The sequence below is a fragment of the Oryctolagus cuniculus genome, chromosome 9 (assembly GCF_964237555.1).
Source record: "Oryctolagus cuniculus chromosome 9, mOryCun1.1, whole genome shotgun sequence".
NCBI classification, from domain to species: domain Eukaryota; kingdom Metazoa; phylum Chordata; class Mammalia; order Lagomorpha; family Leporidae; genus Oryctolagus; species Oryctolagus cuniculus.
Genome location: NC_091440.1, coordinates 87,327,947 through 87,355,046, shown reverse-complemented (window position 1 = coordinate 87,355,046; position 27,100 = coordinate 87,327,947). Strand labels below are relative to the sequence as shown.

Genomic DNA, 27,100 nt, shown 5'->3' with positions numbered 1-27,100 from the left:
GATCGATCTTCCATCCACTGGTTCACTCCCTAAATGGCTGTAATGGCCAGGGCTGGACCATGCTACAACCAGGAGCCCAGAACTGTATCAGAGTCTCCAATGCAGGTGGCGGAAGCCCAAGGACTTGGACCACCTTCCTCTATCTTCGTGGACATATTTGTAGAGCAATGGACCATTAGCAGAGCCACTGGAACTCGAACCAGCACTCCAGTTTGGGATGCCAGTGTCACAGGCAGAAGCTTAACTCACTGCACCACAATGCCATTCCCCAGGTGGAAGATCTCCCCTTCTTCCCTTCTCTCCCTCTCTCTCTCTCACTTTCAAGTAGATGAAGGTAGACATTTTAAATGGATATGGATGGATGTATATATACATACAATTAACAGATAAAATACTTTCTAGTGTTAATAAATTTTTTAAGATTTCATTTATTTATTTGAGAGGTAGAGTTACAGACAGTGAGAGGGGGAGACAGAGAGAAAGGTCTTCCTTTTGCTGGTTTACTCCCCAGATAGCCACAACAGCCAGAGCTGCACCAATCTGAAGCCAGGAGCCAGGTGCTTCTTCCCAGTCTCGCATGAGGGTGCAGGGGCCCAAGCACTTGAGCCATCTTCCACTGCTTTCCCAGGCCATAGCAGAGAGCTGGATTGAAAAGGTGCAGCCAGGACTCAAACCGGCACCCACATGGTATGCTGGCACCACAGGCAAAGGATTAACCTACTGCCCTACAGCGCCAGACCCTCTAGTGTTAATATTTAATACTTTCTAGTTCCATAAAATCTAGTAACAATAAACTCCAAAAATGGGATTGGCATAGTAGTTATGGATTTTATTAATGTTAGACAGGCACTTGTTCAGCCTTTCTCCTTCCCAGCTCACCCTTGTGGAACTTAACCCTCACTGTTCTGGCATTGTTCTCTGTTGGATGCGACCCTCTCTCACTTCTTCATGACGGTTAGCCACAAAAACTGCTCTTGTCCCCACCAGTTCACCTCAGACACAAAGGTCCGGGGTCCTTCTTTTCTCTCTTCCTTAGCTAAGTGTCTTGTCTGTCTTAGCCTCTCCTGCTCTGTTGATTTTCTTCCAGACTCACAAGCAAAATGAGTAAAACTAAGTCCCTAAAATGTCCAGGTTTTCTGTTACATCCTATCTCCTCAGTTTATGGACATCTCGAGTCCAGATATGTTCTGCAGGTTTTCAGTAACTGCAAACCAAAAATCTTTCAAGACATGGCAATCTTCGAATTACAACTTCTTCTCATATTATTATTATTATTTTTCTTTTTGACAGGTAGAGTTAGACAGTGAGAGAGAGAGAAAGAGACAGAGAGAAAGGTCTTCTTTCCATTGGTTCACCCCCTAAATGGCCGGTGTGCTGCGCCGATCCAAAACCAGGAGCCAGGTGCTTCTCTTGGTCTCCCATGCGGGTGCAGGGCCCAAGCACTTGGGCCATCCTCCACTGCACTCCCGGGCCACAGCAGAGAGCTGGCCTGGAAGAGGGGCAACCGGGACAGAATCTGGCGCCCCAACCAGGACTAGGACCCGGTGTGCCGGCGCCGCAGGTGGAGGATTAGCCTAGTGAGCCACGGCGCCAGCCATATTATTTTAACTATTAAAAACCCATCTCCCATCCCAAGGACCTTCCATGTGGCTTCTGGGCATAACAAAGTATCTCAGGAAGCCTTGCCTGCCCTTTATTTCTTAGGAGGCACAGTCTTATTTTAAGTCTTCTCTCTAAGCCTCAAAGATTATCTTTTAATGAAACCCAACTACCATCTGGATAATCATAAGATTTTTACCTTATTATAAATCCTAAAATATATTCCACATATGCTCTGTTGGCAAGGCCATATAGTACAGGTTTTACCCACATTATCCATTTTCAAAACCTGGCATGCTGGTAAGTTTGTATTTACTAACTTAGCAAAAACCATAAATGTACCGGAAGGGGCCAGTGCTGTGGTGTAGTAGGTTAAGCCTCCGTCCGCGGTGCCAGCATCCCATATGGGCACTGGTTCTAGTCCCCACTGCTCCACTTCCAAGCCAGCTCTCTGCTATGGTCTGGGAAAGCAGTAGAAGATGGCCCAAGTGCTTGGGCCCCTGCACCTACATGGGAGACTCAGAAGAAGCTCCTGGCTTCAGCTCAGCTCCAGCAGTTGAGGACATCTGGGGAGTGAACCAGCACTTGATATCTCTCTCTCTCTCTCTCTCTCTCTCTCTCTCTCTCTCTGACTCTACCTCTCAGATAAATAAATAAAATCTTAAAAAAAAAATACCGGTAGCAAAAATTTCTTGAATACTGCATTGCATTTACTTCCTTCCTGCTGAGGAAGATGACATGCTAACATCACTTGAAGCAAAAAAACACCCCATTTTGGGACTGGTATGGATAGGTGCCAGTTCACATCAGGCTGTTCCACTTCCAATCTAGCTCCTTGTTAACAGCCTGGGGAAAGCAGCAGATGGCAGCCCAGGTGTTTAGGCCCTTACACTCATGTGGAGGCTTGGAAGAAACTCCCAGCTGGCCTGGCATAGCGCTGTCTTCTATGTCCATCTGTGCAGTGAATCAGTGGATGGAAGATCTCTCTCTTTCAAATAATCTTTTTTTTTTTAATTCCCATTTTGGTATTCTGATAGCCAAAACAACCACCTCTTAACATCTGCTTAGTGCAAGTGGTGCATGCTACAAATCTAACACTTCACCACAGCCCAAAATGCATGAATCCTATCAGGGATCAATTTCTCCACATCTAATATAAGTGGGTTTATTTTTGAAGCTAAAAAAGACACATACATTGTAAAAGGAGATAAACAGCCTCCCAGAATGTCCGTATCCCAGTCCCCAGAACTGGAAAGTATGTTCCATTGCAAGGGCGAATGGAGGCTGCAGAAGAGTCAAGGTTACTAAAATGACTTCGACGTGAGGGTTATCCAGGTGGGTCCAGTGTAATCACAGGGTCCTTGCAAGTGAGAGAGGGAGGCAGAGTCCATGTCAGAGATGTGACAAGGAAGACAAGCAGTCACAACTAGCTACAAAGATGAAAATGTGCTCAGGAGCAAGTAACAAGGGCCACCTCTCATGGGAGAATACAGACCCTCCACAGGGGCCTCCGAATGAAAGGCAGTCTTGCCAAGACCTCAGTCTGGCTGAGGACCCATTTTGAACTCCTGGCCTGCAGAACAATACAACAATAAAGTTGTATTGTTCGAATTGTGACAATATGTTACAGCCTCAATCAGAAATGGACACAATTTTTTAATTACAAACAAAAATAAATGTACCCTAATATCCATAAAATCTATTATCTAATTAGTTCACCTAAGCACTCATATATTTAAGAATCTGAAGTTCTGGCCGGCGCCGCGGCTCAATAGGCTAATCCTCCGTCTGCAGCACCAGCACACCAAGTTCTAGTCCCGGTCGGGGCACCGGATTCTGTCCCGGTTGCCTCTCTTCCAGTCCAGCTCTCTGCTGTGGCCCGGAAGTGCAATGGAGGATGGCCCAAGTGCTTGGGCCCTGCATGGGAGACCAGGAGAAGCACCTGGCTCTTGGCTTCGGATCGGAGCGGTGCACCAGCCACAGCGGCCATTGTGGGGGTGAACCAACAGAAAAGAAGACCTTTCTCTCTGTCTCTCTTTCTCTCTCACTGTCCACTCTACCTGTAAAAAAAAAAAAATATATATGAAGTTCCTTTTCAACATTAGTAATGGGGGTGGGCTCTGTGGAAACAGCTTAAGCACTGTGTGGGATGCCCACATCCCATGTGGAGGGCCCAGTCAAGGCCAGCTATTCCATCTGCCATCCAGCTTCCAGCTAATACACTAAGAGGCAGTACATGACAGTTCAAGTACTTAGGGTCCTGAAACCCACTTTGAACACCCAGATCGAATTCCTGGCCACTGGCTTCAGTATGACCTAGCACCAAAAGATGAAGATCCCTCTCTTTCAAGTAGATGAAAAGAAACATTAAAATAAACATAAAGTAGTAAGTATATTATTTCAAAATGGAATATATGAAAAAGTAGAAAATAAAACCGCTTTGTCTAGTATTAGTGAATATGTGAGACGTAGTTTATAATTCAAAAGCAATAATTTTCATCAGAATTTCTTGTGCTCATTTGCCTGTACTATCACAACGTTATGTTTAAGTATGGAAAAGGTTCACCTTTATTTTTAAACTTTAGCCTGTTATTTGGGTATAGATTATTAAAACATTCTGGCCGGCGCCGCGGCTCAATAGGCTAATCCTCCATCTAGCGGCGCCGGCACACCGGGTTCTAGTCCCGGTCGGGGCGCTGGATTCTTTCCCGGTTGCCCCTCTTCCAGGCCAGCTCTCTGCTGTGGCCCGGGAAGGCAGTGGAGGATGGCCCAAGTGCTTGGGTCCTGCACCCGCATGGGAGACCAGGAGAAGCACCTGGCTCCTGCCTTTGGATCAGTGCAGTGCGCCGGCCACAGCGCGCCAGCCGTGGCAGCCATTGGAGGGTGAACCAACAGCAAAAGGAAGACCTTTCTCTCTGTCTCTCTCTCACTATCGGGGATGAGGCGGTGCTGTGACATCAGGAGTAAAGCCGCCACCTGCAGTGCCGACATCCCATATGGGCGCTGGTTCGAGTCCCGGCTGCTCCACTTCCATCCAACTCTCTGCTATGGCCTGGGAAAGCAGCAGAAGATGGCCCAAGTTCTTGGGCACCTGCACCCACATGGGACACCTGGAAGAAGCTCCTGGCTCCTGATCAGCTCAGCTCTACCCATTGCGGTCATTTAGGGTGTGAACCAGCAGAATGGAAGACCTCTTTCTCTCTCTGGCTCTACCTCTCTCTGTAACTCAAATAACTAAAATAATTCTTTAAAAAAAAAAAAGAAAAAGAAAAAGACGACGACAACGAAGATGGCCCAAGTCCTTGGACCCCTGCACCAGCGTGGGAGACCCACAAGAAACTCCTGGCTCCTGACTCCTGGCTTCGGATTGGCGCAGCTCTAGCCATTGCGGCCATTTGGGGAGTGAACCAAGGGAAGAAAGACCTTTACCTCTCAAATAAATACATAAATCTTTTTAAAAAATAAGTAAATCTAGGGGGGGAAAAAAGTCTATATCCAGAAGAGAGACTCTAAAGACAGAAGGAAGCAAAGAAACAGCAAGGACCACAGAATGCTTGGGAGAAGCAGTAACCTGAGCAAAGGCAGCCGTGACTTCTTTAAAGAGCAAAAATATATCCAATTGTATTTGTCAATTATAACTTAATAAAGCTGGGAGGGGAACAATGAAAATATAAAATACATTACATAGAGAAGAAAAAAGGGACAGCTTCACTAGGATCTTTTTAGTTAAAGAGAGCAATCTATAATGTCCTCTAACAAGACAAGGATGTAAATATACAAGCATGGTCCTCAGATGAAAGGCAAACTGTTATAGGAAAAAAAAAAAAAAAAAACACCAAAGTTGACAGCTGCTTCCTTTCTGCTTTCATTTACAAAGCTGACCAAGTCAAGTCACTGTTTAAGATTTTGATTGTTTATTTGAGAGGCAGAGATACAGAGAGGGAGGGAGAGACAGAAAGAAAGGTCTGTTGGTTCACTCCCCAAATGGCTGCAATGGTTGGAGCCGGGCAGATCTGATAGCAGGAACCAGGAGCTTCTACCGAGTTTCCCACATGGGTGACAAGGGCCCAAACATTTGGGCCATCTTCCACTGCTTTCCAAGGCCGTAAGCAGAGAGTTGAATAGGAAAAGGAGCAGCCAGGACACAAACCAGCACCCATATGGGATGCCAGCACTGCAGGTAGAGGCTTAGCCTACTAAGCCACAGCACCAGCCCCTGCTTCCTCCATTTAACAAATTCAATGAAAACAAAGGAAACTGGTACATTAAACAAAATAAACAGTCTTTTTCAAAAACGTGTACAAGAAAAGACAACACAATTAATGGAATAAATTTGCTTAGCAAAATTAAGGCACAATTATTCTTGGTACTGTTGGGCAGATGTATCAAGTTTTCAGTCTTAGATGTTCCAAAATTAATCCCAAGGCTGACCACATTGGTGTGAAGCCATTAGTGGCATCACAGACAGGAGCCTGCCAAATAATAAGCAGTGAACACCTCGTGTGCTTCTGGAACAACCAAAGCTTCCCCTCTGGAGGCCCTCCGAAGGTCACCACCAGCAGAGACAATGCCCTTCCTCCTGTTCCTCACTCCTCACACCTCTAGGACTCCCTACCGCAGTAGCAAAGGAAAAACTATACTTTCAACAAGTAATGAACTGTTCACATTCCCCCCCTCCCAAAAGAGGGTGTAACGACTGGCTCTTTAGACTAAAATAATCACATACAAAACATAACAGATGCTCCTCTATGGACTGGCCAAATATAAACACAACAGAAGCCTTTGACTTTTATGATCTCCTTGCCCTTCAGACTTCACTGCTAAGTTTATTTGTGCCCAGATAGGTTCTATCTAATGTAAAAGAATCACAAAAGCCCTCTTATCAGGGATCCCTGAAAAGCCCAGTTAGACCAATACATGCCAGGGACAAAATACACTATAGTTATAGAGCTTTAAAGATATCAGCACTAGAAGAGAATGTTACAGAGTTTGCTGACCTGAGAGGTTAACTACTGCCTCACAGCACAACCAATCTGGCAAAGAATTGTATGTCAAATCGGCTCACATGCCTTATTAAAAATTTTTAAAAAGCAACGGCTCTATCAACCATAAACTCCCAACATAGTAAAAAAAAAAAAAAAGATCTCTTTAAAAAGGCAATCTAAAACTTCACTGCATCGATTACCTTAGCATCCTAAAACCCAAATCATTAAAATACTCTTCTTCAGACTCTGAAATGACAACTTATCAAAGGAACCCCTGGCCGGCGCCGCGGCTCACTAGGCTAATCCTCCGCCTAGCGGCGCCGGCACACCAGGTTCTAGTCCCGGTCGGGGCGCCGGATTCTGTCCCGGTTGCCCTTCTTCCAGGCCAGCCCTCTGCTGTGGCCAGGGAGTGCAGTGGAGGATGGCCCAGGTGCTTGGGCCCTGCACCCCATGGGAGACCAGGAAAAGCACCTGGCTCCTGGCTCCTGCCATCGGATCAGCGCGGTGCGCCGGCCGCAGCGCGCCGGCCGCGGCGGCCATTGGAGGGTGAACCAACGGCAAAGGAAGACCTTTCTCTCTGTCTCTCTCTCTCACTGTCCACTCTGCCTGTCAAAAATAAAAAAAAAAAAAAAAAAAAAGGAACCCCTAAAGCCCCCAGAATCTAAACACACCCTGCATCCTTTCCTAAGGAAGACAGGATGGCAGGGGAATGATTTCAACGTGTATTTCTAGTACAGAGGGCTCTCACATTGATCAGCTCGCTGGATGGAATGGGAAATTAGTATTCCATTTCACTGTTTTTTTTTAACAGACCAGAGGTCTTGTATTTTTTGTTCACTTCTATGCCAGGACGTCACAGGGAATGGGTTCCAGCAGCTTGGGCTCCTATCTGCTGGTCCTGACAACGTGGGCATCTCTGAGTGGGGCAGGCTGGAGCTTCCCTTGAACCCAGGGACCTCTCTCTTTGGCCTCCTTCTTGCCCTGATCATGTTCCTTCACACTTCACAGGAGCTCTCCCAGCTCAACACACACATTAATTCTCTTGGCAAAAATCTTGCCCTTAACTTGTTTGTTTAGAACAATGCCAACAGCCTGCTGGGTCACACTGTGGACTCTTTCCAGTTTTGCCATGGTAACATTTATGGGGCATTCCTTTTCAAACAGTACCCATTCCCTTGACTGTTGTAGACATGCATGTCGGTGGTCAGAGGAACAACACCATGCTTTCTAAAAGGCCTGGGGAACACTTATATCGGTGCCTCCCCCACTGCTCTTTCATGGTCGGCATCTTAGCAAATTACTGGAAGATGGTGCTTTCGGCTGAAAGACTCCTTTTCACAGTAAAAAACAGGTAAGTGGCCCACCCCACTGCAAACCAGCAAGCAGTTGAGACTCAAAACCCTCCCCCAACACACACAGGTTAGGGACAAAAATTGCTAAACTCCTGACATGCTGGCCTGTAGATCTCCCAGGGCTCTATGAGTTAAGAAAGAAACCTGGACCCCTCCCTAGTAGAGGAGTTTCCTCACTTTGTGAAAGTGAGGCTATGCTACCAAAGGCTTCCTAACTCTGAATGAACTTTCAAAATGACAGACATGAGAAAGACTATCTGACTTGTACAAAAGAAAAGAACCAAGGAATTACGACTGCTTTTAAAATTGCTCAGATGGGCTAGTGCTATGGCGTAGAAGGTTAAGCCCCTGCTGCAGAACCAGCATCCCATATGGGCAAGTCCCAGCTGCTCCACTTCCAATCCAGCTCTCTGCTGTGGCCTAGGAAAGCAGCAGAAGATGGCCCACGCCTCGGACCCCTGCACCCACCTGGGAGACCCGGAAGAAGCTCCTGGCTTCTGGCTTTGGATCAGCTCAGCTCTGACCATTGCAGTCATTTGGGGAGTGAACCAACAGATGAAAGACCTTTCTCTCTTCCTGGCTCTTCCTCTCTCTCTAACTCTGCCTTTCAAATAAATAAAATAAATCCTTAAAAAAATAAATAGCTCAGAAAGAAATCTAAATATTGCTAGTTTCCTTTAGTGTGGCAACATTACTGTGTTACTGCTACTCAGGCTGTCCTTTTGTTTTAAGTAGATTTCTTGTTCAGTGATATTTTGCTTTTTGTATAATCAACTTCTTTAACATAAAGGTAAATCTAATCTATTTTGATTTATTATGATCAATGATGAAAGGCAGAGTTACAAAGGCAAAGGGATCTTCTATCCACTGGTTCACTCCCCAAATGGCTGCAACGACTGGAGCTGGGCCGATCCAAAGATAGGAACCAGGAGCTTCTTCTAGGTCTCCCATGCAGGTGCAGGGACCCAAGCACACTGGCCATCCTCTACTGCTTTCTCAGGCCACAGCAGAGAGCTAGATCGGAAGTGAAACAGCCGGTTCTCCAACCGGCGTCCATATGGAATGCCGGCACTGCAGGCACTGGCTTTAGCAGCTCCGCCACAGCACTGGTCCCCAAAACCTTGTATCTTCCACCTGATTTTGCTCTTCTGGTTATCATTCTTTTTCTTCACACCTTGTCTTTCCTATTTTCTGGCCCTCAGAGTCTGAATAATATGGTTTAAATTTCTGCTTGTTTGGAAGCCAGGCAACTCATTCTCATGTGAGTGTATATTTTCCTTATTTTTTAACATGCATATGTAATTTTAAATTTTCTAACAGTAACTGCTCCACTGACTCCTAAACAAAACTGAGACCCTTAATAAGTTCTAACTACCCACTGAGTAACTCTTCTACCTTACCCATCTTGTTAGTATCTTTTATTTTTTAAAAAATATAAAGTAAATTTTTAACTATCAAGGTAATTAAACTTACCAAGATATTTTTATCAATTCCATTGTTTCTTAAATGCCCGCAACTTTCCTCTGTATTTGCATTTCCTCAGGCTAAAACCATGCCTTAAAGATTATTTTAATGAGTCAGTGGGTAGACTGTCTTGGTGCTTCTATCTACCCCCCCCTTCCTACTCTGCAGCCTCTTTTCTCACCAGACTCCTTCCATGCCAAACCACCCACACAACCTAAAAGTACCACACAAGAAATGACCGCTCATTTTGCAAAGTTCCAGTCTCGTCTCCAAAGCTTTTTCCTAATGGCCTCTTCTCCCTCAGAAATGACAACTTTCTCTTTCACATCTGCTTACCTTTACTTATATTAATAATTTTCAAAAATCTTCATGGCACACCTCTGTTTTATATGCCTTTCCTTCTCTACTCTTAGCTTTAAAAAAAAAAAAATCTTTCCTTGCCACCCATGAAAAGACTCACATCACTATCAGGCTGAAGCTTATCAGGTCACTAAGATCAAAGGCACTAAAATACAATCACAGGCAACACTAGTCTACCTCTACTAAAAGACCCTGGGAATTAAAGCACCCTTTCCCAGCAGAAACCCATGGCTCGTTCCTGCCCCCAAGAAGCCCTTTATCACTACAACAAACATCCATTTCTTGTTTTAAGCTGGAAATAAATTATGGGCAGGCAGGCAGCTTTAGACACGTGGATTGCTGCAAGCTTACACATCACTCCAGACACGACACCGCTTTTCAGAAACAACACACGTCTTTCTTACGGAGAAGGAACAGAACAGCACAGGCCTGTGAGCGCCTCATGCAGCGGAGCTCCAAGATAAATATACTCCATGCCATCACACGCGTCTCCTTCAGGAATTTGTGAAGGCAAAGACGCAAAGCTTTTTCCCCCAAAAACAAATCAGTTATGTAGAGCAACATGCTCACACACTTCTAATACAACTGCTTTGCAGGACACAGTCAATAATCAAATCTTATAGAAATATGTGTGTGTGTGTGTGTCTATAGTGTATATATTTTTGTGAACAGTACCAGCTCTCTCAGAGTTTTCAGTTCAGCAACCCATAACTCTTCCTAACAGGAGGCAGGTACACATTTCTGCTAAGACTGAAGGACTATGGAGGGAGGTTGTTCAGTCTAGCGGTTAAGACCACCACACCCCACACTGGAGTACCTGGATTCAATTCCCAGCTCCCCAGCTTCATGTTGATGCAGATCCTGGGAGGGAGCAGTGATGGCTCAAGCACCTGAGTCCCTGTCAGGCCAGCCCAGCCCCAGCCCAGCTCCAGTCATTACAAGCATATGGGGAGTGAACCAGCAGATGGGAGTTCCTGCCTCTGTGTCACGTCTGTGTCTCCTTCTCTCTTCCTCCATTTCTCTCTCAAGTTAATTCATTCATTTTTTTAAAAAAAGAGTACTGTGAAGATATTTAATGGTCCTCTTCCCGCCCATTAGATGGGGTAAGAGTACATTTTGGACAACATCTCGAAGAACAGGAGTGGTAAGTGCACTGTCAGCCAAGAAGAGATACACTATTCCAGCAAAAGGGGCAAAATAACTGGCCTCAGTAAACAATAGGAAAATCTGAAAGGGAATAAGGCTTGAAGCTGATTTTAATACATACATCTTGTTCTAAGGATGACAAAAAGCCAATGTAGTGCTTTAGTATGAAACAAAGATTTTTTTTCCCTAAAATAGTCCCAATCTATCTAAACCTCTAAAACACACCTGAGAACATTACAAGTTAAATCAGTTATTTTTGTTCCCAAAATGAATAAAATTCTTTTGCAAACTACTAAAGAAGAAATAAATCCACTTTCAGCTTTAATATTGTAATTGAATCTTCAATTTCAAAATAAAGTAGTGCTTTCTCAGAAGCATATACTACTAATACACTTATGTGTTTTTTAAAAAAAATTATTTGAGAGACAAAGAGCTCCCATCCATGATTTAGTCCCCAAATGCCAGTGACAGACAGGAGCTCAGAACTCAATCCAGGTCTCTAATACGGATGACAGGAGCTCAGGAAGCAGGAGTCAGCAGCCAGAGGTAAGTGTGAAAGCCAGACACTCCAATATGGAACAGCACAGGCACTCTAGTCAGCTCCCAACTAATATTCCCATGATGACATGAACTGACATAACTGATTTCACAAAACAAATTTCAATTCTGGCTACAGATCAGCAGTTACAGTGAGTACTTCTTTCCATGCGGAAGGAGGCAAATCCCTTCAAAGTAACAGCCAACAGGACACAGGGATCACCACTGTGAGTCCTGTGAACTAGATGTTACTTTAATACCCATTCTACAAATAAGGAAACCATGGCACAAAGCAGTTTGTCTAAGTTCATACTTTCAGCTAGGAAAATAAATGTGGAACCCTGAAAAAAGAAACTGAATCATTTTAATGGTATTGGCAAAGAAAAAGTTATCAAAAATAAGTGAATAGCTATGAGGATTAGGCTCTTAGTGACTAAAATAATATTATCACTAATCTCCAGTAAATGCTTTTAAAGTAAGAAAAATGTTTGCTGTAGATTGTTAATTCTCCAAAAAATCTATGATTTTTTAAAAAGAAACCAGCAAACCAGACATAAATTAATAGTTTAATTCCATGTTATCTATATTATCTAAAATATGAAAGCTCCAAAAATGAAGACAATGACATCAATAAGCATTCATAAAATCTCAAAGGATCAGGGAATACTCAATTTTTGATTTACAAAGAAACAAATTAGGAACATTTACTCAAGACTGTCTCATCTAATCTAGTTATTTCACAGATGTGAAATCCACTCAGAAAGTTTTAAGGCCGGCGCCATGGCTCAATAGGCTAATCCTCCGCCTAGCGGCGCCGGCACACCAGGTTCTAGTCCAGGTCAGGGCGCCGGATTCTGTCCCAGTTGCCCCTCTTCCAGGCCAGCTCTCTGCTAAGGCCCGGGAGTATAGTGGAGGATGGCCCAAGTGCTTGGCCCTGCACCCGCATGGGAGACCAGGAGAAGCACCTGGCTCCTGGCTCCTGATCAGTGCGATGCGCCGGCCGCAGCAACCATTGGAGGGTGAACCAACGGCAAAAGGAAGACCTTTCTCTCCATCTCTCTCTCTCTCACACTATCCACTCTGCCTGTCAAAAAAAAAAGTTTTTCCCATATATACACACATCCAAACGTTAAAATATGCACCAGAATTTAACTGGATGATACATCATAAAATGCTATCTTGAGTTTCTGGAATAAGGCTACTTTTTAAGAAATTAAAATTAGACTATTTAAATTGGAAAAATTAAGGTTTCTGCAAGGAAACTGTACACAGTATACAAAATGCTCTTTCCCAAGACAGTAAAATTTCAAGAGCACTAGAATAAATGTGGTTTAAAGACAAGAAGAAAGGAACTTGGAAAGTGACAAAATAGGAGGTAGACTCAATCTTTGGGAACCTGGCCAAAAAACTAGAATCATGTAAGACAACAAGATAGTTTGTGATAAAGTTTGGCTGGAATTCGTCAACAGAGTAGTAGGGTAGATAATTAACATGCTTTGAGATCTGTTATAAAAAGATTAGCCAGAGTGGGACGAGAAAGTCCCCAGAAAGTAAACAAAATCATCCGACATAAAATAGAACCAAAATACAAATACACACTTCACAAAACTGAACGTGTGATTTTAAACTAGATTTTTAAGTACATTGTTTCAGATCTCAATAGTCTTATCTTTACTTGGATAAACAAATGCCTAAAGTTAAAATAAACCCACCATCTCCTATAAAATCCCCTCTCATAATCATTAAATGTGGGGCCGCACTGTGGCGCAGCAAGTTAAGCTGCCATCTGCAATACAAGCATCCCATATTGGAGTGCCAGTTTCAGTCCTGGCTGCTCAGCTTCCAATTCAGCTCCTTGCTAACGCACACAGGAAGGCAGCAGAAGATGACCCAAGTGCCTGGGTTTTTGCCACCTACATGGAAGACCCATATGGAATTCCAAGCTCCTGGCTCAACTTGACCCAGCCACAGCTGTTATGGGCATTTGGAGAATGAACCAGCAAAAAGAAGTGCTGTCTTTTCTCTCTCGTTCTCCCTCTCTCTCAAACAAATCCTTTTTTAAAAAGTAACATTATTTTAAAAACTCATTAAGTGCATAACTTGTCAATGATCTTGTTAGTAACCTATCACTGTGCCTTACTAATATTTCTCTAAATAAATCAACTTAAAGGGCTGGTGCTGTGGCTTAGCAGGTAAAGCCACTGCCTCCAGTGCCAGCATCCCATATGGACACCGGTTCAAGTCCCAGCTGCTCCACTTCTGATCCAACTCTCTGCTATGGCCTGGGAAAGCAGTAGGAGATGGCCCAAGTCCTTGGGCTTCTGCACCCATGTGGGAGACCCAGAAGCTTCTGGCTCCTGGCTTTGGATCAGCCCAGCTCCAGCCAATGCCACCAACTGGGGAGTGAACCAGCAGATGGAAGACCTTTCTCTCTGCCTCTCCTTTTCTGTGTAACTCTGACTTTCAAATAAATAAATCAATCTTTAAAAAAAAATCAGCTTAAAATATTAAACTCTCCATGCCTATCCTGAAACTGAGCTAATTTTTAAACTCACATTTTTTTTTTTTTACTTAATATCTATTTATTTATTTGAAAGGCAGAGTGACACAGAGAGAGCTTCCATCCTCTAGTTCACTCCCCAAAACCCTGCACCAGCTAGGACCAGGTCAGCAAAAGCCCAGTCAGTTGAAGCCTGAAGCCTTGAACTACATCCAGGTCTCTCACATGCGTGGCTGGGACCCAAGTATTTGAGCCATCATCTGCAGCTTCTCAGGATGCGCCTTAGCAGGGAGCTGGATGGGAAGCAAATATGGGTGTTCCCAGAAGCAGCTTTACCCAAGGCACCACAACGCCCACTCCATGATAAACATTTAGGGAGAAACAATGCAAAATTGTTTCTCAGGAGTAAGCTCAATTATGGTTTTTCTTTTTAATCAAAGTAAATACACTAGGGGTAAATGTTGATTTTCTTCCAGCTGTCTTAGAGTTTCTCTATTTTCCATCATGAGAATGCCTCTTTTTTTAATGTACAAAATAAATTTTGGCCGAATTCAGAAGATCAGCAGATTTAAATAAAAGTTGTACTTCTTCTGAATGTTCTCTGGTCACTAACAGTCCTTCAACCAATCATATGAGTAAAAAAAAAAACTCCTTATTTTTGAGGTTTTCCTCCATCTCAAATTATTAACATTTACAGTAAAAGCAGAAAAAAATAGGAAAGTAAACAAATAACAATTCACATGTTCCTATCATAGAAGCACTGTTTTACTCAGAAAATACAAAAGCAAATGAAATGCTTATTAAAAGAATCACATTTAATCTATTTCTTGAGAAGGAAAAGGAACTTTATTACTTAACATAATATTCTGACTACAAGAAGAGACTATTTCCCCGAGCCCCTACCGAGCTTCCCCCTCCTCTTCTAGAATAATGGTAAGTTACACTAACCACACATCCTCTTCTCTGGACCCCAGTGAGACTCAGGCAGTGGCAGCATAAGGTTTCCCAAGTCGGGGCACTGTGCCAGCCCCAGCTTTCAAAGGATACCCTGTCAGACTCATGCAGCACCTAACTTGTGTCCTTGGCCTCATTAATAGCAGGTTTTTAGGGATCCAGCTCACACCCTTGTGATTCAGGGTGGGCATGCTTCTCCACCCTCCCCCTGCAACAGCCACTTCAGCTTCCAATCCCCCTCCACAACAAGGTCTTCCTCACCATGTCTCCCACCAGACACAGGCCAGCTGGCAAGAAACAGTAAGAAGCACCTGCCTCTGCCCACAGCCATGCCCGACCAGCAGGACTAACCCCAAATGCTGCTCTCCAACTTCCACCTCAGTTCCAAACCACAGCCCACTGAGGAAGAATTCTGCCACTTTTCCCATTATTTCACAATTACTGATTATAGTGAATATTAAGTAGCTATTCTGGGGCAGGCCCTGAAGTCTGAAGCCACTTGAAAGGCAAAACCAACACCATGTGATACTGAAAATGTATTATTTCACATACAAAAAGAAGCATTTCCAGAGATACCGTCACAAATTTATTCACTGCAATCTGAAGGCAATCACTCACTGGGGTCAGACTATAATATTAACTTAAGAAACACCAATTTTTACTAATTTTCACACGTAAGCAAAACAATAGTGATCTAAAATAAGACATATCAGAAGAAATTTTTTTTAACATAGTTACTTAACCCAATCAAAACATTAGACACTTTCCTGGGAACCATACTTTGGCAAATGAGATAATTATATAAACTTCAGGATTTATAGAATAAAATTTCAACCAATCCTAAATGCTTTTACAGCTGCTGATTCTGAGAAGCAACTTCTGCTTAAGCCACTACACACACAATATCTCATCACCCCTTAACCAAACTCACTTCTTAGAAATACGAGGGAAAATGGAGGACTTAGAGAAACTTTTTTCTTTGCAAAAGTTAGTGCTCCTGATAAAACAGCATAAATAAATTATAGTCCTTCTCCTGAAAGCCCTCCCAACCTAACAAGAGATGAGGAAACTCTACAAGACAGTATGGTAAATGCTACTGAGATTACAAAAACTCTGTGAATTTCTATGATGAGGAATGGGGAGGGGTGGTTTTGGACAGGGGCAGGGTTATTCAAGGAAGGCTACCTGTGTAACAGAGACAGGTACACACTTGCCACACAAGGACACGGTAGGGTGTTCCCAGTCTGGCAAAAACAGCATAGAGATAAGTAACTTCGCTGTTCTGGATTTTCAGTTTTGTAATTCTCACAAGATGCTTGACAGCTGCATTTAAAGAATAACTTATAACCTACTTCCAGAAATTCAGTACTATTTGGGAGGCCATTAGAATTTATTCAAATATGAATAAAGACACACCCAATTTTAATAGCACCTTTGGAACAGCCTCACTTGGCCAGGCATGGACATTTTGCCAACAATAAGTGCACCAATCTGCAATTAATGTACTGGGTGGAAACCCTAGAAAGAGCCTCACAGTCTGACATTCTTCAGATCAGAATGCCACTGACATAATGTATGACCTTGCAAAGCTCTGTGCCTCGTTTTCCTGATGTGACTTCAGCAAATACACACACACACACACACACACACAGAGACAGAGAGACTTGAATAGTGTCTGCCTCCCTCGACTAGAAGGTAAACACCATGAAAGCAGAAACTATGGGATCCCCAGCACTCAGCACAGTTTTTAGCACATGAATGAACAGTAAAGAGGATCACCCAATCCTGAAACCCTAGCCTTTGACAATGAACTATGACCCCACGAGGTGCACACTCAGCCATTTGGCAAAATTATCACTGTCAAAGACTTAATTATCACATTCACTTTGAAATCGACAGATAATAACTGGCGTGTCTACAAATAACGAGCTCACACCAACCTTGGAAATCATTTTAATAGAGTCCCTTCACCAATGCGTTCCTCAAATGTAAATCGTGAGAAAGAACAAACACCCGTTTGGGGAAAGGGATTCTTCAATGACTCATTCTTCCACATGACTTCTTCCTTGTCCAGGGTAGATTTTAAGCCCACCTGATTTCGGCCATATTTTGAAATTATTCCTCAACACCCAGGAGAGAAACTGCCTCTTACAAGCATCTCTGCGACCTAACTGCTCAAAGTAGGGAGACATTAGGTGCAAGGCTGCCCCGGGATCTCTTAGGAATTGCGACGCGTGAAAAAGAGCTCGTGAGACCAGGAACAAAAGACTTCACAAGTCTTCAGTACCATAACCACCAGGCTCACGTAGGAAAGAATAACTTTTTTGGGCGATGACTCATAAATTACGATCCCGACATATAAGCTCTTAAGGAGCTAATGAAAGGAAGTTGCCCCATCATGTGGAAAAATGTGGTCCTTCGGGCCAGGCACAGAAACACCAAGTTCTACATGCACTCAGAAAGCTTAACTGGAGACTCCGAAGGCGCATCCGCACTTCTCCCTTGAAGTCTGTTCAAAAGGCCCTAATGAAACAAATACCACCGCCCTTGCAGTCAGCCCCGCAACGGGACGCTGGCCGCTGCACACAGATGCGCCTGGGGGATTAAAGTGAGCAAATGAGAGGAAAGCTGCTTTTCCGAGATTAAAGTGGATGCCGGGGCCAAGCCTGACACCTGGACACACGCTGGAAACGGGGTTCCTCTGGGCGAGCAGAAAACGCAGAGAACGGCCACGCCACTTACTTAAAGTTTCCACCTACACTCACACTCACGGCGCCCCTGGCACGGGGTCGCACTTCTGCCTGGCCACAGCCACCAGAAGCAAACCTACACTTGACTTCCGTCCTCGCCTGGGCAGCAGCGAGCCTGCCCAGCCCGGCCGGCCGAGACCCTTCCTTCCTGCCCGCAGACCCCCGCCCCCGCCGCCGACGCCCGGCCACACGGAAACGGAGACGGCGCGGCCCCGCGGCCCTGCCCCTGCGACCCCCAGCCCGCCGCCGCGCTCCCACAGGCCGGCTGCGCCCAGCAGAGACCGGAGCAGGGCGGCCCGGGCTCGCCAAGGCCGGTGGCCGCCCCCAGCCCCCTGGCCACGTCCAGCACGGCGATCGCCCCTCGCAGCCCGGCCCGCGGGGCGCCTCCTCGGCCGCGGGGGCCGCTAATCGCCCGCGCTCCCCGCCCGCGCGCCGTCCAACCGCCCCCGCCCGGGCCGCCCGCCCCCGCGCCAGGCCCCCGCCAGCGGAGCTGAGGGACGGCGAGCAGGGCCGTCCGCCCGTCCGAGGAGTCCCGGGCCGCCCGCGCCGCACCTACCATGGTACAGATGGAGGCGAATTTGGAGACTGTCATTAGGATTTCCATCCGCCCAGCGCCATCTTCTACCCAATCACAGCGGCGGCGGCAGCAGCGGCGGCGGCGGCGGGCGGGGGAGGAGGGAAGCCGGGCCGCCCGCTCGCACCGCAGCCCGCGGGCGGACCCCCGAGCCGCCGCAGACCCACGCACCGAGCCTGCTGGGCCGCCGCTGCCGTCGTCGCCGCCGGCGCTCAGGCACTCCCTGCCTCGGGCCCCAGCCCCCGCCTGCCGGCCGCCCGCCCGCCCCCGGCTCCGCCCCGGCGCAGGGCGCAGCCGCTGCCTCGGGGCCCGCGCCTGCCCGCGAAGCCTGCCGCCGCACACCCCGCCCAGTGCGCTGGGGAGCGGGCTCCGCCGAGGCCCTAATGCCCGGCAGCTGCGCGGCCCCGCGGCACCGCCCCGCTCGCGCTCGGACCGCCCCGCGCGCGGCCCCGGCGCCGGAGCGCGAGCCCGGGGACTCGGGCCCAGCCCCTCCCGGCGCGCGGCCGGGGGCGGAGCCCAGGGCGGGCGCGCCTCCTGCCCGCGTCCCGCGCGGTCCTAGAGCCTGAGGGCCGCAGAGCCCGGGCTGCGGGCGCTGAACCGGGTGGAGCCGCGGCGGCTGCCGCTGGGCGAATCCTGGAGCAGGATTCGGAAAATTGTGTGTGGAGAGAGAGAAAAGCTGCTCTTGTACAGTGAAGCTATCCCGGGGCTAGTCTCAAGCGCTAGGTTTGTTTCTTTGTTCAGAATTTGGGTGCAAACGCTGTAGCTTACAAAAAGGCTAGCTACTTAAAAGCGAGGCAATAAACACAGTATGTTTGAATTAAAAGGAAGGGTAAGTAGTGGGGGAGGGGAAGGGAGCGAGCCCTACCTGCCTGCCTGCTTGTCAACCTGTCGCTGTAAATTTAGAATGTTTCTAATGATCGGCAAATTGAGCTGCGAAGTGGAGAGGGTCTCAGCCCGACAGTGATGATGGTGTCACGGGAACAAGGAAAGTGAGCCCAGCAAAATGTCAGAGATTCATACTTAAGCAGGGTTAGTTAGTGGGATGATAGCTCCTTTTTTATGCTACTTTTCTAAAAATTCGTACATGCACCCTGCTCTTCGTGTCTGGCAGCTCAGTTTTGTTTTCTTTTATTTAAGAAAGGACTTCAGGTGGGTCGGGTAGCTTTGGATGTGATTGTTTGACAGCTGAACTAGTGACGGGGTGCTTTTCTGGGGTTCCAGCATTTCAGCAGGGCTAAAGGCCCGAATTCAGGCCGACCTCTAAAATTAGGTATAGATTCAAAGCCTTCGAACACCAAAACAAAGCGAGCTACGTTTGGATGAAGAATGGATTTCTGCTACGTGAATGCTGTTTCCATAGTGATTCTGTTATAAGCTTGCTTGGGAGTGAAGAAATGCCGAGTGGGTGCAGCCGCGTGCCAAGGTAGCCAGCCTCGTTCTCCCGTGCCTGCCTTCTGCGAGGCTAGGCACTCTCCCTCCTGCCCTTGATGCCGGGTTAGTGGCTAAGGCCGTGTTTTCACCTCTGTGCATTCATGTCAAGCCTAGGGAGGGAAGCCAAGAGGCAAGTCCTCTACCCCTCCCAGCATCTCCCAGCCCCTGGACGCCATGTAGGAGACAGCTGAATTCCCAATGAATGTCATGGTTCCTAACTGCAGAGCCTCGCAATGGCTTATCTGCTCAAACAAAAAGCACTGTGCTGACCAAATAGACGAGCTTCAGCCCCAGCTCATTTCCTTGCTTGGGTCCTGAAGCTATCTGGGTATATTCTGTAACTTACGTATTCAGAAGAACCCCCAAGAGTCAACTGTACACAAAGTCAACTTTTGCTAGGCACAAGAAAGCTCTTTGTAAAACTGAAACAACTGGGCCTGGCACTGGGCATAGTGGGTAGAGCCACCGCCTGTGGCTCTGGCATCCCATATGGGTGCCAGTTGGAGTCCTAGCTACTCCTACTTCCAATCCAGCTCCCTGCTAATGTGCCTAGGAAAACAACAGAAGATGGCCCACATGCTTGGGCCCGTGCACCCACATGGGAGACCTGGAAGAAGCTCCTGGATCCTGGCTTCAGATCAAGCCAGCTCTGGCCATTGTGGCATTTGGGAAGTGAACCAATGGATAGAAGATCTCTGTCTCTGTAACTCTGCCTTTCTTTCTTTCTTTTTAAGATTTATTTATTTAATTGAAAAGCAGAGTTAGAGGCAGAGAGAGAGAGAGGGCTTCCATTCACTGGTTCACTCCCCAGATGGCTGCAATAGCCAGAGCTGGGCCAATCTGAAGCCAGGAGCCAGGAGCCACCTCTAGGTCTCCCAAGATAGTGCAGGGGCCCAAGGATTTGGGCCATCCTCCACTGCTTTCCTAGGCCATAGCAGAGAGCTGGACCAGACGTGGAGCAGCTGGGATTCAAACCAGCGCCCATATGGGATGCTGGCACTGCAGGCAGTGGCTCTAACTGCTACGCCACAGCACAGGCCCCAGCACAGTGTTTTAAAATGCTTTCATCCAAGTACTTTACACAACCCTGCACCCCCCACCCAGTTCCTCACAAGCTACTTCATTGTTTGTTATTCATCCTGTCTCCAGTTTTCCATGGGTCACTTCACATATGTCTCCCTTCTCCCTGAAGACGTGTGTATGTTTGCACCAGCTCATATTAAACAGTGAAGATTTGTTTGCGAGGTGAGGGAAAGGAAATGGTGAGGAGGGGAAAGAGGGTAGGGGTGAGACATCCATGTTTACAGATATCAAGGACTAATCTATGTATAAACACTTTTTCCAGCCACTGAAGTAGTGGTATGATTACCCCCACTTTCTAGATGAAGAAATCTTTGGAACTAGATCCAGAAACCATACTTTGCCTACTCTGCTATCCCAGCTTTTCTTTTTTCAAAAGAGTTATTCTTATTTATTTGAGTAAACAGAGTTACAGAGACAGAGGAGAAATGGAGAAAAAGAGGTCTTCCATCCATTGGTTTACTTCCCAAATGATCAGCAATGGCTATTGCTGGGCCAGGCCAACACCAGAAGCCCAGAACCCAATCCATGTCTAAAACATAGATGGTAGGGGCCCAGATACTTGGGCCATCATCTGCTACCTTCCCAGGCACATTAGCAGAGAGATGGATTGGAAGGAGAGCAGCTGGGACTCAAACTTGCACTCATATGGGACGCCAGCATCACAGGTGGCAACTTAACCCACTATATCACAATGCTGGCCGTGTATTAGCTTTTGTAAAGGTACCTCATTTGGGGAGCCAATGTTGTCACGCAGCAGGTTGGGCCACCACTTGCAATGCCATGAGTTCCGGGTTCCTGGCTTTGGCCTGGCCCAGCCCTGACTGTAGCAGCCATTTGGGAAGTGAACCAGCATATGAGAGATCACTCTTTCTCTTTCTCTTTTTCTCTCTTTTTCTTTCTCTCTCCCTCTCCCTCTCCCTTTTCCTTTCCTTTTTCCCTCTTCCTCTCCCTCTGTCACTCTGCCTATGAAATAATTTTTTTAAGTACCTCATTTTTATTCTGGCAAATGAGTTAAGAGGCCCTGAGCCTTTGGGATTTGCATGTAGGTTTTAGGTCCAAAATAAACTCCAATAGATGTTCCTTCTCTCATTTCCCTCATCTAGAAGATAAGGATGACATAATTATGTTACTAGAATAGAACATAGAGATCTGTTTAAGAGATTGCCTGGCACTCAACACAAAGTGTAGATTCAAATGGGCATTCAATGTCCACATTTTCAAAGACAGGTTGGACAAATACAGCCCAAGAGGACTGCCAGTCTGCCCTCTCAGATTTAATGAGCCACTGCTATGTGCCAGCCACCTAATTGGTACTTTAGATGCATATCCTAATGTGACCCTTGCAATATGACTTTAGAGATGGATCGTTTTGTGTTTTGCACAGCAGAAAACACAGCATTCACCATGGCTGACCAGCAGGTGCAGGGCCAAATCCACACCCAGACACTCTGACTCTCAAATCCATGGTTTCTCTTCTTCACCACCCTGCCTTAGTTTTCCTTTCTAACTTTTATTTATTTTCAGTTCACTTGAGATACAGATCTTCCAACTACCGGTTCACTCCTCAAATGCCCACAACAGCATGGCTGGGCCAGGCCAAAGCCAGGATCCTAGAACTCCATCCAGGTCCCTGATGTTTGGATGGCTGGGACTCAAGTAATTGAGCCAACATCGGGGGCTATCCAGGATGCACATTAGCAGGAAGCTGGATCAGGCATGGAGTAGCCAGGATTCAAACCATGCACTCCGATAGGGGGAAGTGGGTGTCCTGAGCAGCAACTTAAGCTACTGTGCCTAAGCCTCCCCCCGCACCCAGCAGCATCTTAACTGCTGAGTGAAAGGCTTACCCACCACCCTGCCTCTTCCCAGTTGAATGAATCTGCTTGGTGGTATTAATATCATCCAGCCACCCAGCAGTGAATGTCAATCAAAACAATGATTTTCTAATGCTTTCAGTCAACAACTCAGTGACTTACTTTTCAAGGCTGACTTCCAGTTCAGAAGAGTAGAGTCGAGTCATCTGCACAATGAACACTTGCCTGACATATGCTGGGCAGGATGGCGTGCAGCCAGTAGGTCTAAAATTTTGGGACATATGCTAGGATTCAAGGGGCTAAGCTGCTGCTTGGGACACCATATCAGAGTGCCAGTTCATGTCCCAGCTACTCTGCTTTTTATCTAGCTTCTTGCTGACACATCCTGGCAAGCAGCGGATGATGACTCAGAGAAACATGGCTGGAGCTCCTGGCTCCTGGCTTCAGCCTGACCCAACCCTGGCTGCTGTGGACATTTAGAGAGTGAATCAGCAGATGGAAGATCCTTTTCTCCTTGTGTCTCTCTGTCTCTCACACACACATTCTCTCTCTCTTTTGATCTGCCTTTCAAGTAGATAAAAATAAATAAATAAAATGTTGTCATTTAAATACAGGCTTAAAAGAAGGCCAAAGATACAACTCTGTTCTCTTTATAAAACTGAATTGTGAGTTCATTCATTCAGACAGATGTCTGTTGATCAGCTACAGATGAATAAGGAAATCTGTGTTTTCAGAAAGGACACAGTCCATTGGCATGAACAGAAGATTTTTATGGAAAATGAGCAGAGAGCCTGAAGAACCAAGTGCTACCGGCCCTGAGGACAGTGGGCACAGCTCTGCCTGCAGAAGGGACAAGCTGAGGACAGCTTTGCAGTCTGGAAGATCAGGATGAGAAGGGTGGGGGTGTGGTGCTGGGGCAGGCCCACGGGCTCCCAGCACATGGAAAGCTGTGCTAGAGAACAGCTCTAGGAACGTGGGTTGCGTCTGAGGCTGTTGCAGGGAGTTTGTAGAGATAAGTATAGAACATCAAGGGGACAATCCAGCCCATGGGGTCACCAGCCAAGGCCATGGTCTCTAGGATCTCTGCTATAATAAGAAGTGGAATGTGTATATCTTAAAAACCTGTTCCTTGGGGTGGGTACTTGTATGGCAGTTAAGACACCTCCTCTTGGGATGTCTCCATTCCACATCAGAGTACCTGGGTTCAAGCCCCAACTCCACTTTTGATTCTAGCTTCTTGCTTATGTATACCCTAAGAGGCAGCAGCTGATGGCTCAGGCACTTGGGTCCCTGCCACCCACACTGAAGACCCATGATTGAGTGCCAGGCTTCTGGCTTTGGCCTGAATGAGCTCCAGCAAGCATTTGGAAAGTGAATCATCAATGGAAGATCTCTCTCTGTCTCTGTATCTCTCTGACTCTCTGCTTTTTAAACAAAATGAAAATAAATACATAAAAATTTTCAACCTGTTTCTTGTTCCTCATAGTACCAATCTGAAATCCCAGTCTTGCAATTCACTGAGACTAAACATAGCAGAACATTTTGAGGAACCATCAAACCAGTGGGTTTATCACTGGGAAGAAAACTTTGTCTCCTGATGAGCACAGATATAAACCAGGACATTTTATTTGGTACTCAGCACCCCAGTGAGCAGGCTCAGACAGAGGAGACAAACAAGATGCTAGTGAGGATAATGCAATCACTTCAGCTGCTTAGAACAAGTTCAGAACTGGCTGAGCTTACCTTGAGAAGTGGATACTTTTTCAAATGCTTTCATCAGCCACTCTTTTCTTCTGCAAACACACACACACAGAGCCACAAAGCATAGAACACACTGACACCTTGGACGCAAGTATGATCCTTTCTAGTCATTACATTGCTCAACTATGTATATCTGGATTCCAGATATTTAGTGAAATGTGTCTAAGTACCTCTGACTTGTGTTTGTGGTAGACACTTAAGGAACAATAGCCTGCCTTTTATAGTTTTCCATATAGTTGGAGAAGATGTGTACACTAACAACTGTAAATTAGACAAGTTCCAACTTTATGATTTATAGTATTACAAGAGCTCAGAGAAAGTCAGTGGTTGTTTATGGGATCAAAAATGCTACCAGAGATGAGCATTTTGCCTAGTGGTTAAGATGCCCATGTCCTCTGTCAGAGTGCCTGGGTTCAAGTCCCACCTATGCCCCTGATTCCAGCTTCACACCAATGCAGACACTGGGAGGCAGCAGTGATGGCTCAAATAGTTGGGTCCCTGCAATACTATGTAGAAGACCTGGGTTAATTTCCAACTCCCAGCTTTGGACTGGCCCAGTCCCACCTGTTGTAGACATTTGGGGAGTGAACCAAGGGATAGAGCTCTCTGTCTCTGTTTCCGTCTCTCTGTCTAAATAAGTAATAAATAAATATATATATATAGAAGTCTATATATGTGCTACCACATTTCTTCCCCCCTACCCCGTCCTTCTCCTTCTTCTCTCTCCTCCTCCTGCACCTTTTCTTTCTCTTCTTCCCTCTTTTCCTTCTCTTCCTATCTTTCCAGCTTCATCCCATACCCATCTCCCCTCATCCACTGTATTCTTCTGTCTTGTTCCTCAAATACCAATAAGCTTCTTGGCACTGGCCATTCCTTCTTCCTGGAATGCTCTTAGCATAGTAGTTCAGACCTCTACTCATGTGCCACCTTCTCAAGTAAACCTCGCCTGACATCTGGTACACTCTTCTTGGAATAAGTTCATGGACACTGGGAGCTTTTCCATTTGTTAGCTCTGTTCTCAATGCCTACAAAAGAGCAGTGCTCAATAAACATTTGTAACTGAATGAACTAAAACTGATAAACACAAACACCTAACTCCAACTCTAGAATGATGTCCAACTCTAGAGTATATAAAAATAAAATAATTCTGAAGTTGGTATTGTGGCACAGTGGGTTAAGCTGCCACCTGCAACTTCATCACCTCATACCAGTGCACAAGTTCGAGTCCCAGCTGCTCCACTTCCAATCTAGCTCCCTGCTAATACACCTGGGAAAGCAGTAGAAGATGGCACAGGTACTTGGGGCTCCTGCCCCTCATGTGGGAGAGCCAGATGGAGTTCTGGGCTCCTGACTTTGACCTGGTCTAGCCTTGACTAATGTGGGTATTTGGGGAGTGAACCAGTAGATGGAAGATCTCTCTCCCCCTCTGTCACTCTGCCTTTCAAATAAATAAATAAAGCTTTAAATAAAAAAAGAAATAATTCTGATACTCAGCAGAGTTTCCTGAATCTTCTGTAATGAACATAGTGAAGTTGAAGGCTCCCCCAGCATGAACACACTGCTTGCCTGCTTCAGACTGTCAGGTTGTAGTCCCCCTTTTCTCCCCAGCCTTTGTTCAGCTTGAATGAGAAAGTTCTTAAGAAAAGGAAAAGGAAACAACAATAACAACCAAAAACAACCAGCACAACTCCCCTGGATTCTAGCACCTTATTGCACACTCAGCGTTTTTGTCTGTGAAGAGGCAGTGTCTGCCTGCCCAGTCCCACCCACCTAACTTCTCAGATTTTTCAGACTGGTTTTTCTGTGTGCTTTTGCAGAGATGAACCATATGTAAAAGCTTTTTTGCTGTCACTTTCACATGTAGATTTGCATCTTAGCACCCATAGGACCTCTTTGCCCCTTGGCCATCTCGCAGCTTACTAAGGGCATTTTGTGAGCAGCCGTGTGTCACCTCGGGAGTTTCCTGAAATGCTCAAGCCGCAGCCCCAGCTGAGAGAGAAACAGGTAAGGAGCCCACTTCTTCTTTTCGTAAGAAAATACCCTATTAAAACAGCTAACCATAGTAATGTTACATAAAAGCAAAAATTCCAGAATATATTTAGCATAATGAAACTCTTATCAATAGGAACAAGGTGGTTTCCTTGAATCAAGGAAGTAGCAGTGGGTGAACTGGGGGATAAAATGGAAGAGAATTTTTACTTTGTCCCTTTTTATACTTTTATATGAGTTTCGAACTGTGAATGCATTGCAAAAATTAAATTATTTTTAAAAGTTAAAAGACAATTTATGTAACAATATTTAAAATTACTAGGGCACAAATTACACATTTATTTATTAAAAAGATAGAGTCAAAACAGAGAGAGACAGAGAGAGAGGTTTTCCATCCACTGGTTCACTCCCCATATGGCCACAATGGCTGGAACGGGGCCCATCTGCAGCCAGGAGTCTGGAGCTTCTTCCAGGTCTCCCAAATAAAACATTTGGGCCATCCTATACTGCTTTCCCAGGTGCATTAGCAGAGAGCTGGGATTGGAAGTGGAGCAGCAGGATGTGAACTGGTACCCATATGTGACGCCCGCTTTATAGGCAGTGGTTTAACCTGCTGCACCGCCACAGCCTCAATTTTCTTCTTGTTTCAAAGATAATGTTGTATGGGTCCTGTGTTGCAGTGGATTAAGGTATGGCCTGTGATGCCAGCATCTCAGACGAGTTCCCTGCTAATGCCCCTGCTACCCACGTGGGAGACCGAGATGGGGTTCCAGGCTCCTGGCTTCAGCCTGGCCCAGCCCT

General features: G+C 46.0%; 1 protein-coding gene and 1 long non-coding RNA gene across 3 annotated transcripts in view; one reads left to right on the top strand and one right to left on the bottom strand.

Moving 5' to 3' along the window:
* USP12 (ubiquitin specific peptidase 12) overlaps positions 1-18,697 on the bottom strand; it is a 184,555-nt gene extending 165,858 nt beyond the window's left edge. For both annotated transcript variants that reach the window (XM_070049076.1, XM_051834124.2), the window contains exon 1: positions 18,204-18,697. In XM_070049076.1, the coding sequence (XP_069905177.1) occupies positions 18,204-18,251 (48 nt within the window). In that variant the 5' untranslated portion in view covers positions 18,252-18,697. The remainder of the gene's footprint in view (positions 1-18,203) is intronic.
* LOC138843836 (uncharacterized) overlaps positions 7,245-27,100 on the top strand; it is a 36,083-nt gene continuing 16,227 nt past the window's right edge. Inside the window, exons 1-2 of the long non-coding RNA XR_011378874.1 lie at positions 7,245-18,207; positions 26,175-26,314. This is a non-coding gene — a long non-coding RNA (uncharacterized lncRNA). The remainder of the gene's footprint in view (positions 18,208-26,174; positions 26,315-27,100) is intronic.